At 36.5% G+C, this 19,588-nt stretch overlaps 2 protein-coding genes across 2 annotated transcripts; both read left to right on the top strand.

The window, feature by feature from the left end:
* The first annotated feature begins 3,859 nt into the window (after positions 1-3,859).
* Positions 3,860-5,060, top strand: LOC124629694 (irregular chiasm C-roughest protein-like). Its single transcript, XM_047163206.1, has 4 exons — positions 3,860-4,161; positions 4,290-4,425; positions 4,514-4,773; positions 4,848-5,060. Exons 1-4 carry the CDS (start codon positions 3,919-3,921, stop codon positions 5,058-5,060), a joined length of 852 nt encoding a protein of 283 aa, XP_047019162.1. The 5' UTR covers positions 3,860-3,918.
* Positions 5,061-6,529: 1,469 nt separating this feature from the next.
* Positions 6,530-19,176, top strand: LOC124629962 (leucine-rich repeat-containing protein 40-like). The gene is made up of 11 exons (XM_047163644.1): positions 6,530-6,906; positions 7,457-7,641; positions 7,980-8,183; positions 8,293-8,416; positions 8,906-9,075; positions 10,736-10,878; positions 13,366-13,551; positions 14,401-14,544; positions 15,977-16,165; positions 16,797-16,988; positions 17,918-19,176. Exons 1-11 carry the CDS (start codon positions 6,744-6,746, stop codon positions 18,024-18,026), a joined length of 1,809 nt encoding a protein of 602 aa, XP_047019600.1. The 5' UTR covers positions 6,530-6,743; the 3' UTR covers positions 18,027-19,176.
* Positions 19,177-19,588: the final 412 nt, after the last annotated feature.

The raw sequence follows: 19,588 nt of genomic DNA, 5'->3' as shown, positions 1-19,588 counted from the left end.
ACATTACTATTTTATGTTACAGGGGCCCGATTCTCCTAATTTTACTTAAGCGGCATACGATTCACGTTCGACTCGATTCGACTGAGATCCAATCCCGACTCGATTACGATTGAAGCGTATGTGGCAAACATTCCGCTATTTTTTCTTTGAAATAAACGTTTTTATCCTTTTCTGTCATTCAATAATGAATCATTTTGTCTGCAAATGATTTTCGATTGCAATATGATTGTAGAGCAAACTACCGTATAGACCAAAATCACCAAAATAGCAGGGGCCCGATTCTCCTAAGTTAATAATGTCAAAATCGAGTAGAAATCGAATCGCAATAGCAGTTTTAACCATATCGGGCATTCTGCTACTAATAAAAGACCAATCGCATTCGATTGACATTTGATTGGTGTGCGATTGGTCTGCTATTTTGGTGATTTTGGTCCATACCGTAGTTTGCTGTACAATCATTTTGCAATCGTAAATCATTTGCAGACAAAATGATTCATTATTGAATGACAGAAAAGGATAAAAACGTTTATTTCAAAGAAAAAATAGCGGAATGCCACATACGCTTCAATCGTAATCGAGTCGGGATCGGATCTCAGTCGAATCGAGTCGAACGTGAATCGTATGACGCTTAAGTAAAATTAGGAGAATCGCGGCCCAGACCAATCGCACACCAATCAAATGTCAATCGAATACTATTGGTCTTTTATTAGTAGCAGAATGCCCGATATGGTTAAAACTGCTATTGCGATCATATTGCAATTCGATTTCTATTCGATTTTGACATTATTAACTTAGGAGAATCGGGGCCCTGGTTAGATCTCCAAACAACGTAGCTGTTTACTTTATATCTTGTGTAATCCCACTGAATCCCACACACTTCCGTTCCGATAGCGAAGTGTGAATGATGCACTTTTAACGGAGATTAAAAACGCTAACAAGATAAAAATAAGGCTAATAAATAAACAAGCAGAGCTTACTAAATAACGAGATTTCGGGTCGACCCAAAAAAGTCATTAAAAGCGGTGGCGCAGAACAAATTGGCTCATTTGTGCGAGGTTCCTTCAGTCGCATCCCGCCGCCCGTATGGCTGCGGTATGACCAAATTCAAAGTTCGAACTAATTGCATCGCGATCCTCATACCTTACATCCGTATAATTATAAATCTCAGTATGTCACCGCCCTTGCCTCTGCCCCTGAGTAAATAAAGAATCATGTAATAAAGAATTGTAGGCACCCAGACTTCAAAGATTTCTCATAAAACTTTTTTTTACTAATTAGACCTATACATGCGCTCCCTACACATATGAATGATTTAATATTTTCAAAGTAAGCTCTTGCCCCCTTACAAAAAACTCGTCGATATAATAACTTTATTTAGCGTGAATCACACTCGTTAGGAGACTTAAAATGTGGTTAAGCTCGGAGCTAAACAACCCGTTGCACATTCGTCATTTTGGTGCAATTTACAGGCATTGTGTTTGGTTGGCCGTATTCGCTGTGCCCTTACAGGCTCTTGTGCAAAGTGAACTTATCGTTGACAGGAAAGCACGATACAGATACCTATTCTGACTGATTGTAAAATACTCAAGTTAAATTAACGAAATGAAAATCGACGAAACAAAACAAAATTTGCTACAACTTACATAAATTGCAGCTACCCTACTGTTGCACTACTGGTTGCGACACTGCTGAATTCAAGTATTTTTTAATAACTTTGAATCTTTGTAAAAACGGTAGGTAACTTTGAAGGATGAAAGTGACCATCATTTCATTCGAGAAGTCGTGTCCGCAGTTTTCAAGTCTGTATGAATTACCTCGATATCAAGTCCGGTCCAGGATTCATGTTACAGCCGTTCAATTTGCAGCTAGCGCACCGTTATGGTAAGGCATGATTACAGGCTACGCGAGCACCGCTCCCTGCACCACCAAGTATAGCGCAACGGCTAACAATCGTCAAGTTATATCGCGATCGCCAAAGATCTCGATGACATTATACTGCAGTGATTCAGAGGGCCTAATCGAGATAGCTACTCGCTGGACACCATAATCGATTAACTATTTGTCTGTGGAGTTAATAGCTCTGTCATTTATGTTGTGACAATGGTTTTATACCTATTATGTATTTTCATGATTTACATTTTGTAGTGTAAATGAAGTTCTGTCTCATGGTAACCGCATAGGTATATTATTTATTTAGCATCTGAGATGGCACCTTGGATGGTAGCTGAGCCTACTAACCTTTGGGCTTTGACCGGGGGCCCGATTCTCCTAATTTTACTTAAGCGACATACGATTCACGTTCGACTTGATTGGACTGAGATCCAACCCCGACTCGATTACGATTGAAGCGTATGTGGCATTCCGCTATTTTTTCTTTGAAATAAACGTTTTTATCCTTTTCTGTCATTCAATAATGAATCATTTTGTCTGCAAATGATTTACGATTGCAAAATGATTGTACAGCAAACTACCGTATAGACCAAAATCACCAAAATAGCAGAAGAATCGCACACCAATCAAATGTCAATCGAATACGATTGGTCTTTTATTAGTAGCAGAATTCCCGATATGGTTAAAACTGCTATTGCGATTCGATTTCTATTCGATTTTCACATTATTAACTTAGGAGAATCGGGCCCCTGGTTGACAAAAATTATAATGATGATATTTACCATCGTCGTCGGGTTCCGTAGAAAATATCAGTTTTAGTAAAATCTTAATATTTTTTAATAGAGGATTAAATTCCATGGTAGCTTGATTAAGATTTCTGCGCTTAAAACTTTTTCTGCTTTAAAATACCTAGTAATAACTGTAAAGTTAAGAAAATGTGAAAAATTTTCTCATATAGCGCAATGTGTCCTCGATACAATAATGTAAGTCCTTTGGCAACCTGCATAGAAACTAAAACAGCCCTAAGTTTTAACGAGAGTTGACCATGCACCTCATTACCAGAATTGAACGAGAGAACCCTAAAATGCTGTAGCTTTTTAGTTGTTTTTCCAAACTCGCACTATAAGTTTGTATGCTGTGTTTGGAAGTGGCGGTTTCCAATGTGTCAACGTTTTCGTTACTTGAATGTTATCGTTCGGTTAAGATACACGCAAGTTAAGTGCCGTTAAATTATACTCGTGAAAGTTCTTAGTTTAGTAGGTAACCCACTGAAAATTGTGTGTGCTTTTATGTGCCTATAGGATCTACATAGGCGAGACCTAATTAAGTTTTACAGTTTTAAGCTTAGGAAATGGTAAAGTTTTTTATCTGTTCTTGAATGCGAATTTCTACCCGGGAAACAAAGTTACGACAGGTAGGTATGTTTTTTTTCATACTCAGATTATCTAATTTAAAATAAAATAAAAAAATAACTAAGAAATAAACAACGAATTAAGAATGTTGTTACGTCTTTTCGGACATATTTTTATTTCTTGGTAACATGATCTTTTATATAGTGAGGCCACTAAATTGACGGAACAATGCGTGAGCACGGTCAATGGGCAAAAACAAACAACAATCGCAAAAGTTGAAATATTTTTTGTTTGTATCTATCCCAATAAATAGGTAATGTTTTGACTTTCAGATGACCACTGGACTGAAATTCGAATACCTGAGATACCCAGTTATAATTTGATAAATGTTGATTTTACAGCATAATGCGAAAAATAAGGCAGAAAGATTTTTTTTCGATGTGATGGTTTCATGAGATGCGATGGTGACCAGCTGTTGTGTACATTTTTTGTGGATAGTCTTCATTGACTTGATTTTTATTGGTGAGTAAAATATTTCAGAGAGGTATGTCATTGTATGAATGGAGATTATACTTATACTATACTATATGCACCTAACGGAGCCAAGAAACTGGATATTTGGGCTTGTGAGGTAGTTTCTATTTGAAATTCCCCTTTTACATTATTTAGATGAGCTATGTATTTTTATGGTAAAAAAAATAATCTAGACCGCATAATATCATTGGAGCTGCTGAAGCTGCGCGTGCCGGCGCACGTGGCGCTGGGCACGCGTGCGTCGCTGTCGTGCCGCTGGGTGCTGGGCCCGGCCGACGTGCTCTACTCCGTCAAGTGGTACAAGGACGGCAAGGAGTTCTTCCGACACGTGCCGCGCGACCACGAGCCCAGGAGAAAGTTCCCGCTGCCTGGAGTCGATGTTGAGGTACCTCTATGCACCTTCTTTTGTTCGATTAAAAAGTTCAAACATGGGTTTAAATACTATTGTAGGCACCTACTGGTCTTTGTAGGATTTTTATGTAAAACGTTTCTATTTTTGTTTGACGGACGCAGGAAGCGGATCCCTCGGGTGCTAGCCTTGTATTGTCAGCAGCAGTGTTGGAGACTGGAGGCCGTTATCGCTGTGAGGTTTCCGGAGAACGGCCGCTTTTCCCTACGGTATCTGGACATGCAGATATGGATGTCGTTGGTGAGAACAGCCTACATTGTTCATTATTTTTATTTAGGTAAGTTACCTACTGCAAACTATTGCAGTATTTTTTTTTTTGCATTTCCAGTACTACCCGAGGAAGCTCCTGTCCTAACAGGGCTAAGGTCACGGTATCGTCTGGGTGATCGTGTGCAAGTGAATTGTACATCAGGGCGCTCTCGTCCGGCCTGCCAACTGTCATGGTACATCAACAGTGAGCCAGTACTTACCTCGGCTTTGTTGCCTGCTATCCACAATGTATATGAAGACGGGCTGGAAACGACATCCTTGCAGCTAGATTTTATACTCACCGAGTTGCATTTTAAGCAGAGTGGACTCAAAGTCAAAGTAAGACCAGGAATTATTTAATAGGTATACTATGGTAGATTTATTCTGTGTTGCAAAACTACGTTTCCTTGCAGTGCCTAGCAACACTCGCGGAGCTGTACTGGCGAAGTAACGAAGGGAGTGCTCTGTTAGACAAAGGGAAGATCCGCCATACATTAACATCATTTGAACCAAAAAGAAACACGAGAGCCGACCATATTCAATCAAATGTAGCGAGCTTGCTCAATAGTTCCTCTATACTCATTATTATTTTGCTTTTAGTGCCTTCCCGTGTGAAGGTCTGTTAGATTTAAATAAAGATATAAGTACTTCGGTACTAATATAATAAAGAGGAAACATTTACTCGTTTGTTTGTTTATTCCATAGATACCCCAGAACTACGAACCGATTTGAACCTGCTAATTTTAGTCACTTCGGTGTCAGTGTAGTGTAACGATAGCTAGACTTGCCGGACACTGTTACCTAAAACTTTGGTATACTCACGCACGAGTAAATACTACAGTAGACCGAAACGATTAATGAAAGTAAAAATCTACTATATAAAAATAAGTCCGGTTTTCCTCCCTGACGCTATAACTCCAGAACGCACGAACCGATTTCCACGGTTTTGCATTCGTTGGAAAGGTCTCGGGCTCCGTGAGGTTTATAGCAAAGAAAATTCAGGAAAAACAAAAAAAAAATATCACCAAACAATATGTTACATAAAACGAAGCCATCTGGTGGCGGAACGGAGTTCGCCGGGTTTGCTAGTACTATATAAAACAATCAAATAATGAACCAAGAAGTTTATTAATTACATCTCAAGATGCTCTCAAGTGGAAATAAAAAAATAACTGGCTGATAATTATGAAAAAAAAAATAAAGAAATGACGATTCATTCATTATTTTATGACAGCGTTAGTGTTAGTCAATAAATAGATGATAAAAATAGGATAAAATCAATGAATCTATAATTTCAGTGTATTCAAAATATGTAATAGTAGTTTCACTCATGAAAAACTGGGGGAGCAGAACTAAACTTAATGCCACTTTTAAGTAGGTCAGACGAAATGTGCAATGTTGAAAATATCTGTAACCAAAACAAATGTTATACAAAGGGGCCGCCGACTCCACTCTCGAAATCCTTTAATGGTAAGTAGTGCCTTATGAAATTACTCTAGCCATGTTAAATCATGTAAGTACCCTTAGCTATTAATTAGAAAAAAATATGATGAGGATATTGATTAGTTTTATTATTTGAATAGATTATGAGAAACGAAAATTGACTCTGTATTTCATTGTTACTTTCCTAATTCAGACATAGGCATCGGCTTTTAGACATAATAGGAGTATACAATTGTATTATTCAACTGTGGAAAAATTTTGTAATGCAATTTTCTCCATCGGTCGGTAGGTTCTCCATAATTTCTGTTCAATTTTCCCGGACTTTTTATAATGTACACTCCGTAAATACGGAAAGAGGTTATTATATTGTTAAGTTATCAGAAGCACATAGTTATTATTAATTTTACATTACAAATAAAATTAAACAACATATTTTTGCAATATTTTAGGTACTTATGCAGTCATTTTGTTTATTTCTAAAATACTGTAGTATTCTACAATCTGTATAAAGATTTTTAATCTGTACTCCGAAATGTCACCTTTATTATTTCAATACAAAGGTGTGTGTACATTGTATCTCTAATAATTAAAATAAATATCATAAAAGCAACAAATGATTTAATTTTCTTGCTTATGCAACATATTTTTTCATATATTACCAAATAATACGGCTCAGTTTGTCATTCTAAGCAATTTTTGTGCTGTTTTTATTCACAAAATAGGTGCAATGTTTCCGTCAAAAAACATAAACAAATATTTTCGTTCATGTGCACACTAGTTTATTGCGACTTCAACAAAAACAATGATGTGATCTCGCTTCAGTAGTTCAGCAACAAAATACAGCGCACTCCTATTTACCCTCTAAAATGTCCAGTAGACCTCAATCTAAATCCCGTATTAGAGTATGTAATAAATCTGTGTTTCATCTCCAAGACAAGAAAGCTGATGAGAATGAGTTATCAATTGGTTTGATTAAATCCGCGAAGAGGACCGGACAACTCAGTTTATGCAACAGGGGACTGGGGACAGGTGAGACAATTATTTATTAAACATTTACATACACATATATATACATACAGTGTTATATAGAAATGAGATTTAAGCATACTTATTTAGAAGGTTCACAGGCTGTAATCAAATCTTCACATTTATTTGAACAAACAATATATTTTTCATCTATACATATAATAAAATGATAGGAAAGTCAAAACTGTACATTGAATATTTTTTTAAAAGAATACTTGGGGGGTGATCCATAATCGATTCTGAACCATAAACTCAAAAAGTACTGCATGGATTTAAATCAAATTTTGCATGACTATTACCTGGGGGCCGGTTCAACACATAGGCTATATATTATCACGCTATCACCTACGGGGGTTGAGCAATGAACGATTAAATAAACGAAAATTCTATATTGCCCACGCAGACGAAGTCGCGGGCAACAGCTAGTTTACAATAAAATAGAAAACAGTAGTTTAATGACTGAACAAGTATTTAGAAAGTACCTACAGCTAAAATTCTATAGCTGCATAAATGCTTGACAACCACCAATTTTTATTGTTATTTTCACATACAGTGCCTGACAATGTTTGGAAAATTGATGAGCTGGTATTGGAAGAGACCAAGGAGGTTGACTTCACCAGGAATGATAACAGTATGTGGTGGAATGCTGAGCCCCTGAAGACCCTTGACCTTAGTTCCAACGTTATAAAAGTGATACCAGCCAATGTCAAGTTTTTGCAACATCTCATCAATCTCAAGGTGAGCAGGACTACTTAATATTGTTGCAGTTCTTTTTAATTATAATTTAAAATTAAGTGCATAATTTAGTTAATTGCTTGAGTATAGATTTTTAGGAAATCTTTTAAGAGTAACATGTTTTATCTACCACATAAATCCATGTAGCGAAACATGCTCAATATATATTACCTGTTACTGCAATAAATTGAAACTAAACCTTGAACGATAACTGGTTGTAAAACACTTTTTACATGCATTTAAAACCAGATTTTTTCCGTATCACTAGATCTGCAGTTTTAAGACTAAGCAAATTTTTAAGACTGGTAATAAAAAATATGTTTGTATGAATTTAATTCCAGCTGCATGATAATGCCATCTCAAGCCTCCCACCGGAATTTGGTGAACTAAAGAGTCTTATGAACCTGACTCTATCTCACAATAGACTAGCAACACTGCCCAAGGAATTCTATAAGTTGACGGAGTTGCGCTGTCTGAGCATAGCCCACAATCAACTTTCAAAAATAGAACCAGACTTTGGAGATTTAGTTATGCTGAACTTTTTGGTAAGTAGATTGAGGTTCCATTTCAGAACATATTTAAAAAATGCATTTTAGAGTTTATAATTCTCTCAAATAAATAGCTTATGACATAATATTTTTATTAACTTTACAGGACTTATCACACAACAAATTGACAGTGTTACCTCCAGGAATGGGGTATTTAGTACGCTTAGTAGAACTAAATCTATCGCACAATGAACTACAGGAATTACCGCCTGATATTGTTAATCTTCGAGGTGATTATATGTCAATATTTACTTGCATTTAATGTAGCATTACATAATATCTGATCTTATCTCACAACTATAAATATGCACTGATAAGTTGGTTAAATAATAAGGGAAAGTTTCACTGTGTAAATTGTTATCATTATGTGATATAACAATGTAGAATAATATATGCACATAATATAATAATAGCTTGTTTGGCCCACACAGTTTGGGTCACTGCATTAAAACTGGTTATGCAGCTACTTTTACATTTTTTTGTAGTAAGGAAGACCTTAAACCCATTGTATAAAGTTCAATGTCTAGTGTTTGTTCCATGTCTGTGAAATTAATGTCATTCCTATGGCATAGGTGGTTGCTATATTGCTACCTCGAAACACATATAGAAAACTCTAATAATATAATGAGCCAAGTCGAATTTCTAGGAAATAATAATTCTTCAAAATTGAGTTGATCACAGTATTTAGTGCAAGTTCAGAAGATTGTTTTTTTTTTCAGATTTGAAGAAACTGAACATCAGCAACAATAGTCTAAAGAAATTACCGCCATTAGGAGAGCTACGAAAAATGGAAATACTAGACGCGAATCATAACGACATTGAAGAACTACCCGACTTTTATGGCTGTAATGCCCTAAAAGAAATATACATGGCTAACAATTTTATCAAGGTAATCAGATTTACGCTCGATTCTTTGTATTGAACTAGCTTCTGCCGCCGTTTCAGCCGGATCAAAAGTAGCCTATGATCCTTCTCAGGTTCTATAATATCTGTGCCCCTCAGGCAGTCAAAAAGAGCATTTAACATTTTCAAAAAACATTACTTTTTAACCCCCGACGCAAAAACAACGGGGTGTTATAAGTTTGACGTGTCTGTGTGTGTGTGTGTGTGTGTGTGTGTGTGTGTGTGTGTGTGAGGGTGTGTGTGTGTGTGTATGTGGCATCGTAGCTCCCAAACGGATGATCCGATTGTAATGCGGTTTTTTTTTGTTTGAAAGGAATGTCATTCGGGAGTGTTCTTAGCTATGTTTGGTGGAAATCGGTTCAGGTCTTCAAGGTCATCAGCTCGTTTGTTAGGTGTGATAGGAATGTTACACGCTCAGTTTACTTGCAAGCATATGTGGGATCTGAAATTTGAAATACTAATGTCTTCTGGAACCACTGAGCTGGTCTGCTGTTAGGACACGAAGATAGGAGACGTAACCCTGAACTGCCGTTTAGTAAACCCATCGAGTTTGGGCTCGTTGAATTTGTCTTGACGAGTTCTCTTAATGTTTCTGATTGACGAGAACCTGATGCTGGAAATGGGATGTGGCGGATGAAACCCTGGAATGCCGGAATGAAACGGATAAACCGATTTATATTTTTGCTGAAAATCTAGAATGACCAAAGGTTAATCTTTGTTGTTTCTCAATCTGTGCAATTCTCCTAGAGCTGGTTTGTCATGAGGATTGTTAAACAGCTTCTTTTGGCCGAGATCGCATATAGCGACCCCATCTTAAAATAAAAGAAATTAAATGAAAGAAGGAAAAATTAAGGAGCTCCTTCAAAAAGCATGAAATAAAATTAAATTATAAATTTAAAAAAACCCCCGACCCAAAAAAAAGCACGCAATTATTATGACAAAAGGTTAAAAACGCTAAACCCTATAAAAATCAAAAAATAACTTTTAACACTACGTAAGTACCAACTAAAGCATGTCAGACTAAACTAAATTTTGACGTGTCGGGGGACCGCTTTTTACCTTTAAAAATACTTACTTAAATCAAATGGTACCTAAAACCTAACCCTAATTACCCTAAACCTAATTACAACATTCGTATAAAAAAAAACACGTATCTAAACAAAATTGTATAAAAAGTTATAAGAAGTATATGTAATGTAGTAGTATATAATTACTTCTAACGTTAGGCTAATAAATTAGAGCGGTCCCCCGACACGACAAAATTTAGTTTAGTCTGACATGCTTTAGTTGGTACTTACGTAGTGTTAAAAGTTATTTTTTTATTTTTATAGGGTTTAGCGTTTTTAACCTTTTGTCATAATAATTGCGTGCTTTTTTTTGGGTCGGGGGTTTTTTTTTAATTTATGCATTTATGATTTAGTATTTATAGATAGTGGCGCTCGGTGCGGCCTATTCATGAATGGGTGACCATCTTTACCATTGATCATAACAACGAAGTAAATCCCTCGGGACGCGAGTGGAACCGCGAGGAAAAGATTGGTTCAACACTTAGGAAATCGCCTTCTTCTGTCTGGCAAAGAATAAATACAATAATGTTAAATACATTATGACAAAAAAAAAATTACATGCACAAACCTTTTTTCCAGATAATCACGGACGAGTTTTGCGACCAGATGCAGCACTTGAACGTGTTGAACATCAGAGACAATAAGCTGGAAGTGCTGCCCGAGAACATATCGCTCTTACAGAAACTCAAGCGGCTGGATCTTACCAACAACAATTTGAATAAGTAAGAATCACAATACCGATACCTTTAATTTAAATATGAATATGAATTTTAGTTTAATTTTTGTTTGTCCTTACTTAGTAGCAATCGTTTATTAAATCAATTATCACTATTGGTGAAAACCGCGTGAAAACGCGTTCAGTATTTTTTGATTTCATCGCGATCATGATATTATCTTTGATGGTCCTAGAGATCTTAGGATATATGATAGATAGTTGGTTATAATTACTTCCTAAATACCATAATAGGTACGAATATTTAGAAAAACTGCAAAAGACGCAGAGTAAAACTCAAAAAAAAGTGTTTTTTTAGGGTTCCGTACCTCAAAAGGAAAAAACGGAACCCTTATAGGATCACTTTGTTGTCCGTCTGTCTGTCTGTCTGTCTGTCTGTCTGTCTGTCTGTCTGTCTGTCTGTCTGTCTGTCTGTCTGTCAAGACCCTTTATCTCAAGAACGCGTGGACGTATCAAGCTGAAATTCACATGAAGTACTCAGGTCTATTGTCCCTTTAAGCTGTGAAAATATCAAACTTCTAAGCCAAGCCAATCAAAAGATACAGCCGATTATGTCGATATTTTCAACAAATTTTCCACAGTCGCAAAGGAATCAAAACCTACAGGATACTTCCCGTAAACTCAGAGTCTTGAAATTTGGCATGAAGCATAATCATATAATGCAAATATAGGAAAAATTACGAAAATCTCATTTTTTTAGTTATATAAAGTTAAAAAAAATATTTTAATAAAATGAAACTTACTACCTTATTTCTCACGAACGAATAAAGGTATCAAATTGAAATTTATACCAAATACCTAGGTCTATTGTCCCTTTAGGCAGTGAAAAAATCAAACATCTAAGTTAACGCGATCAAAAGATACAGCAGTTATACCGACACCTTAGACGAATTTCCGTCACACGCTAGGGAATCAAAACCTACAAGGTACTTCCCGTGAACTCAGAATCTTGAAATTCGGCAAGAAGCAACGTTATATAGTACAGATAAAGGAAAAATTGCGAAAATGATAAATTTGAAGTTACATAAAATATTAAAATATTATCAAATCAAATCAAATATTTTCCTCATTTCAATGGGGAATTTAAACGACCAAGTTTGACGGATTTGAGAAATCATTTCTTTGTAGTAAAAGAGTATACTCGCCGTTTATTTCCATTGTCATCAGGTCAGGATCTGATGATGGAAATCCTGAGAAATCGAGGGCAACTATCAGAAATTGTAGGCATGCATAGGATTAAAACTTGATTCTCAGATGTATGTCTGGTGATACTATCAGTGAAGGTTTAGAGCTTTCTTGATGATGGAGACGCGAGAAAGTCGAGAGAACTCCTCAACGGAATGATTTAGTAACGTCGTGTTTGGGCTTATATTATTCGTATTGACGTGAACTTTTCACAAAAGTTAAAAATAAAAACTTTTTACAAAAAAAAAACAACTTCTAAAAACAACAAGAAAACTGTTTATATGCATCGGTCTAGATCTCGGTGGTAAAATAAATATAGATGCATCCTCTAAACACCGACTTCTAGACCGATGCACCTAACATCTTTTTAATTTCTTTCTTGCTTTTGTTTTCTTGTTGCTTTTTTATATGTCTGAAGTTGGATTTGTTTGTAAAATGCTACAAAATAAAATAAAGCCGACTTTATAAAACAAAGAAAGGGACAGAATTACACTTTTGTCAAGGCTCTAGAAACATAAAGCCAGCAGCCCCGAATCCTACTCTCTAGCAGTCGTTGTTACAATTCGACAGTTACAAGTCGTCACAGCTTCGAAAAAAACTTGAAACTGGGGCTCGTTAGGTGATTAATCCCTCAAAAATAAAAGATCCCATTAGTACTGAATTACCTAGTCCTAGGCCTAGTGGGTAAAGGACCAACCTCTCAAGTATGAGGGCGCGGGTTCGATCCCAGGTCAGGCAAGTACCAATGCAACTTTTCTATATTTGTATGTACTTTCTAAGTATATCTTAGACACCATTGGCTGTGTTTCGGATGGCACGTTAAACTGTAGGTCCCGGCTGTCATTGAACAACCTTGGCAGTCGTTACGGGTAGTCAGTAGCCAGTAAATCTGACACCAGTCTAACCAAGGGGTATCGGGTTGCCCGGGTAACTGGGTTGAGGAGGTCAGATAGGCAGTCGCTTCTTGTAAAGCACTGGTACTCAGCTGAATCCGGTTAGACTGGAAGCCGACCCCAACATAGTTGGGAAAAGGCTCGGAGGATGATGATGAGTACTGAATTCTCATCACCTAAAATAAAATAAGCTCCAACACAAGGTTACGTTATAAATTGTAAAGGAGTTCCCATAACTATATCTGATCTTTGCTATCGATCCCACAATGGCAGTCAAAACCTATCTATGTGGAAAGTGGCGGTTGGCGCGAGACTCGCTTTTTATCTATACAGGATTTGTACGGAACCCTCGGTGCGCGAGTCCGACTCGCACTTGGCCGGTTTTTTTTCTCTTGCAGGCTACCGCGAAACCTGGGGCTCCTCTCGCAGCTGCAGAGCATCAACATGGAAGGCAACAAACTGTCGTTCGTCCGCCAGGACGTGATCCGCGGAGGCACCGACCGCGTCATGAAGTTCCTCCGTGACCGCATCACTGAGGAGGTGGTCAACGAGACCAGGCTTACTACTGACGAGTGGCCGGACAAGTAAGTTATATATATAATACACGGTGTTATAAAGATACCTAGGGCTCCTCTCACAGCTACAGAGCATAAACATGGAAGGCAACAAGCTGTCGTTCGTCTGCCAGGACGTGATCCGCGGCGGCACCGACCGCGTCATGAAGTTCCTCCGCGACCGCATCGCTGAGAAGGTGGTCAACGAGACCAGGCTTACTACTGACGAGTGGCCTAACGGCCGGTTCACACATGTCTCCGTTTTACTGTTCCGTTTTATCGTGTACGTTTTTTTTTCGTCGATGGCGTATGTAGTTGTATGAGTGACTTCACACATGGCACAGTATTCTGTATACAACTACATACGCCATCGACGAAAAAAAAACGTACACGATAAAACGGGACAGTAAAACGGAGACATGTGTGAACCGGCCGTAACACGTAAGTTAATACACGGTGTTGTAAAAAAATAGCCAATGCTTTTGCTCGGAAATAAGTTGTGAGCCGCCATTAAGTTTGGTGAATATTTTCTTATTGCAGGCTGAATTATTAGGTACTATCGCGTGATAGATATTTAAATGTAAAAGGCAAAAAAGATACTCTCTTTCTTATTTTCCTCGCGATGTTTATCTTACGTCTTCACGCGTTGTATGTACGCACACATTAAGTCCTTATTGGATACATGATCCCTTGGAACTAAATCACGAGGACTAATTTTGACTTAGAAAAAGGTCGTGCAATTAGTGACACATCTATGAACATCTTCACAGTCGAATAAAACCACCGCTGAACAAAGGTCTCCCCCAAAACTAAGCAGATACTGCATCAATGAAAATTGAACCTTATTTCATCACACTAAATCATATTTTAACTTCCCAGGTACACGTTAAAGAAAAGCCAAGCATTAATGGTACCGGGACGCGAACTGACGGCAATACCCGACCACGTGTTCGCGGCGGCCGCGGATGCAGAAGTGCATGTCGTCGACTTCTCTAAGAACAAGCTCAATTCTATACCTTCGGGGTGAGTTTTGTAACTATAGTTCGGCCATTCAGAGAATGCGTTCCTGACACGTCGCGATTGAACTGACGACGTAACTTTGCAATGGCGTTGCAGTTACGATAAAAATATTTTTGCTGGTTGTTTACCGTTTTAACAATTGAGGAGCATTAAAACAACATTATTATATCAATAATCAATGAATGTTATAATTTTGTGCCAAACTGAGTGTCAAATAACTTGGTAAACAATATTTTTCTAAATCTATACTGCGCTATTACAAGGTTATGTCAGCGGTTTATATTTTGTAGTGCTGTGCTAAAAATAACAGGCAAGTATCGTAATCTGTTCTTATACAGTTATAATATAAAATAATACGTTTTGATTTTCTTTTTAAGAATTGGAAAATAATGGACTATAAGACTTAATTATAACGTTTATGAAATATAAAAATAAAACTATGACCAAACCGCATTTTTATACTTAGATTAAAAATGGTAACCCCAAATGGCGTTATGGGCCGCCATTTTGTGACGCTAAAACAGTCGTCCGTTGTCGTTTCGTGCGCATAGACCACGTTTTTCAAGTGTTTTCGATCTGTTTTTATTTGATTACCCGGCTTTTGTTAGACCGAGATATCAGGATTGATTCTGTTATTGATAATAATATAATTATACATGTAGGCGAAGATGATGATGAAGACACCACCTCCTCAAGCAAATCGGAGTCTGATTAATATTCTGTTCGCACATTCAATTCAATGTACTTGTAACAAAGAATAAATAAAACAATTTTATTATATGAATATTACCTTTTTTTGGTTTCCACTTAAATAACTAAAATATAAAACAAATGATTCCGCCAATTTAAAACGAAAATAATCTTAAAATAATGCGGCGGTTCATTTTGAAGGAACGGTAACGAACTCAGTGTTATGTTGTGCCCATCACTAGTCGTGACTAACTGATAGGTGTCAGGAACGCATTCTCTGAACGGCCGAAGTATAAACTAGATGTTTTCCCCGATATTGTTCATGCGCTGAGAGAACTTCTGCCCGTACTCGCATAAAATATAGCCACTGTTACTCGGGAATAGTATAGCTTTCCTGCAGTGTCTATTATAGTATCTGAATCTGTCCAGTATAGTTTCTTATCTTTTAGGGTACAAACAAAAAAAAGATCTTCTATTAGTATAGATGTAAGGTGTCTCGCGTTCTACTCGTGGTCCGTGGGAACTTCTGCTTGCCTATGACTGTATGAATATAAAAGCAACTATAAGGTACCTACGATCTATCTGTGCAACTGTAGGCATCACATCGAATTACCGCTAAGTTTAAAGCAGTGCCTTAATCGGTAAAAACTGACGTGACTCACCTCAGAACTAGAATTGCCAGTAATACCCCAAATATAGCTTACTCTTATATATTCAAAATACTACAATAATATTTCCCTTCCAGCATCGTTCAAGTGAGCGACACTCTAACATCGCTAGTGCTGACATCGAACAACATAATGAACGTGCCCGGCGAAATCAACCGCTGTCGGCATCTGCAGTACTTGGACTTGGGCAAGAACCTACTCATGGATCTGCCGCCTGAGCTAGGAGACTTGAAGAACTTGAGGGAACTAGTCATTTCTAATAATAAGTAAGTGGTTTCAAATAATAGTGAGAAGTAAATTGACGATTTATTGTGCGTTTATTTGCTGGATTTCTTCGTACTCTCTATCTCTTTCTTTTCTTTTTAGTTTCATCGGTAGTTAAGAAGACCATTTTTTTGTGTCTACCTATTATCGATCATAACGTCATTGTGATAATGTCTAAATGAGGTTGCGGGCACATCAAAACCAATTTGTTTGAATATTCACATACATTCTAGTTCTATACATTCAGGTACATGGGGGAGGGAGTGGGTTTATAGGTGTACATAAAAGAATACATACAAACATGTACATAAAAGAATACACAGAGAAGTGCCTTCTAGACCCGCCACTTTTAGCATCTTGATCTCTATCTGATATTTCCCCCTATTTTGTGAATGTAAAAGAAATTAATCTGTACTGTGTTAAAATTATTTATTTGTAGTTAATAAATAAAAATCTGATAGCACAATTAATGTTAAATTCTATTCGAAAATATATAGTGTCATAATGGCTTGACACTGAAAACTCCCTTTCAATGTGTTCCGCTGAAATGTATAGCTATTCGAATATTTTATGATTCCTGCTAGAATAATGACCCCTATACTTAGAGTAACTCATATAATATCATTCATACAGATTTACGAAGATACCGAGATGTGTGTACGACCTAGATAACTTAGAAATCCTGTTGGCTGCCGAGAACAAGATAGACGAGATCAATGTGTCTTCCGACGCTTTAGCTAAGCTGAAGAAACTGGCTGTCTTGGACCTTAGCAACAATAGTATCTTGACTGTACCGCCGGAGCTGGGCAACTTCACACATCTCAGGTTAGTGAACAAAATAAGTAGAAATATCTTTACAGATTTATTCAAATCTATACTAATATTATAAAGCTGAAGAGTTTGTTTGTTTGTTTGTTTGTTTGAACGCGCTAATCTCGGGAACTACTGGTCCGATTTGAACAATTCTTTCGGTGTTAGATAGCCCATTTATCGAGGAAGGCTATAGGCTACTTTTTATCCGGGTTCGTGCAGAGGTTCCCACGGGATGCGGGTGAAACCGCTGGCAGAAGCTAGTCTAAGTATAAAATAACTCCCTTGGCTCGAGACTTAAGTAGGAACATACAATAGGGCAACTCTTCTACAACATACAGAAAAAAAAATTACACCACTTTGTCTTCACAGCAGTTTATAAATGAATTTTTCTTCGAGTACTATCTAAAATTGATGAAAATTTCTAAAATTAGTTATATGATTAGAAATATGAATAGGGTTAAAAATTTCAAAAACGTTCTGAAGTCAAAAATTTGGTTAATGACCCTGTCCGTAATAGCCTTGTTCCGTTTAATCGATACTTCAAGGGACACCCTGTTCAAAGCACATTGAGTACCTAATCTCTCATTAGAGGTATCTACTTACATGCGTTTTTTTAATAATAATAATTATAATCGGGTTAAAAATCTTTTGTCAGTTGCTGGTTTCGGGTGAATCACTAAAATAATAATTGGATGACGTGACCCCAAATTGAAATAGGCAATTGTTTATTTATTTAAAATATTTACGAGACCACGCATTTCAAATTTTTGAGCGCAGACAGTTATTATTGTGATACGGAATGTTTGTTAAACACCACGCATCGGATATAAAACGAAAATATAACGAGATATGTTATGATAGAAAAGTTTTTATTCCCATTATCCATTGATAAGTGGCGTGTGTCAACGATACAATAGTTTAGAAAAATCCCATTGTTCCAGGAGCTTGGAGTTAATGGGGAACGTTTTCCGTCAGCCGCGGCACGCCATACTCGCTAAGGGAACTGCGTCCGTACTCTCTTACCTAAGAGACAGAATGCCCACCAACTAGTCTTAGTCGATTTTGTGGCCACACCGAAAAGCGTACATATTGGAACTTTGTGCAAGTTCGCGTCGATATGAGGCTTAATGAAACCAAAATTAAATATTAGGAATTAAAGTTTGAATAAATGTTTCAAAATCAGAGTTTTTGTCTTTAGTAAAGAAAGCTTTGAATTTAAACCAAAACTATAAAAAATGATGAAGTCGTTTTATGAAAATTTTCAGTAATACTTGTAGATGATTTTAAAGTATTCGCATTTTTTTCAAATTGATCTTTTGAAACGTGACCCTTAGCGAACTTACACAATATTTCTGTAAGACGTTAAAGTCATCAGTGTTGCCATACAAAACAAAACGCAGTCAGCTTATAAAAGCCAAATATTTTCTTTTTTTTTTCGCGTACCTGATTACGGTAAATCTTTATTGCTTTTTTCATTACTGTTGTTAAAGCCTTTCGTTATTCTTTTTTAAATTATATTTTTGCTGTTGATTTAAATGCAATTGTTATTCAATTATGTTGCTAACATAGTTTTTATTGACATCTTTGACTAACATTAGAGACTATGGGTTGTGAGATATTCAGTATGTCATAAAATATCAAGAAATTAATGATAAGTAACGACGAGTATTTACAATTGGTTACTGCATAGTAAATATATACTTACTCAATATGAATGTTATTTGCCAAATGTGAGGAAATCATTTATATTTTTGGACACATTGTTTGAATGTTATGCAACGTTGCAAATGCAGAGGCAAATGTTGACCACAGGCTGTAATTTTTATTATCTTATAATATCCACCGTTTTTGATCCAGAAATAAATAATGTTCATAAATTAAGCCTAGAATAGAAAATTATCAAATACAATGTTAAGCTAACAGTGTTAATCCATATATTCAGCAGTTTTAAATTAGGTGTTACTAACTACCTACTTACACGTTGTTTGAAATTCAACCAAAGTATTGCTCCAAGTACCTGAAGTTTATTTTATGTAATATACACAGCCTTTTACGTTGGTGGCTTGAGTGCGCAAAAGTATTATAAATATACCTAAAGCAAAGAAATGCACAAGTTTGTTGAAAATTTATGAGCACAATATTATAAAAATGGAAATCTATGAGCATATCGCGTGATTATGAAATATATGCTTTAAAAGTATTGCTTATGTGTTTGTTCTTCCTTTAGTCGGTAAGAATGTCACTATAACGTAACATACAAATACGTAACAGTATCAATTGCCTACTATTTGTTGTGATCTACGTATTACGGTTAGATAAATAAAACTACATGGTCGCTGACTGTACCTAGGAAGAAAACATATAAGTGTGAATTGCATGTGTCAATTGTTCGCACGCCAAAGTTAATAAATATACAGCCTTAACGTAATAGCATAAAGTTGAAAATCATTTACTTTGTCAGCCAAATAGTAGATCACGGTAGACAAGTTTAGTCTTTGTTGAATATGTAGAATACAAATACAAGTACAAGTATGTAGAATAAAATGTATAAATAATTACTCGTGTGACTTAGAGCAAGTTATAATTTATCATGCTGTTGTCATAATGCGTAA

Source organism: Helicoverpa zea, chromosome 4 (assembly GCF_022581195.2).
Source record: "Helicoverpa zea isolate HzStark_Cry1AcR chromosome 4, ilHelZeax1.1, whole genome shotgun sequence".
Taxonomy (NCBI): Eukaryota; Metazoa; Arthropoda; class Insecta; order Lepidoptera; family Noctuidae; genus Helicoverpa; species Helicoverpa zea.
Note: the sequence above shows the minus strand (reverse complement) of the source record. Positions and strands in the feature narration are given on the sequence as shown.

Coding starts and splice junctions, on each gene's coding strand:
- LOC124629694 (XM_047163206.1), top strand. CDS start 3,919: ATGTATTTTTATGGTAAAAAAAATAATCTAGACCGCATAATATCATTG. Junction 4,162..4,289: donor TGCCTGGAGTCGATGTTGAG/GTACCTCTATGC, acceptor TGACGGACGCAG/GAAGCGGATCCCTCGGGTGC. Junction 4,426..4,513: donor TGCAGATATGGATGTCGTTG/GTGAGAACAGCC, acceptor TTGCATTTCCAG/TACTACCCGAGGAAGCTCCT.
- LOC124629962 (XM_047163644.1), top strand. CDS start 6,744: ATGTCCAGTAGACCTCAATCTAAATCCCGTATTAGAGTATGTAATAAA. Junction 9,076..10,735: donor TGGCTAACAATTTTATCAAG/GTAATCAGATTT, acceptor CCTTTTTTCCAG/ATAATCACGGACGAGTTTTG. Junction 13,552..14,400: donor ACTGACGAGTGGCCGGACAA/GTAAGTTATATA, acceptor TTAACTTCCCAG/GTACACGTTAAAGAAAAGCC.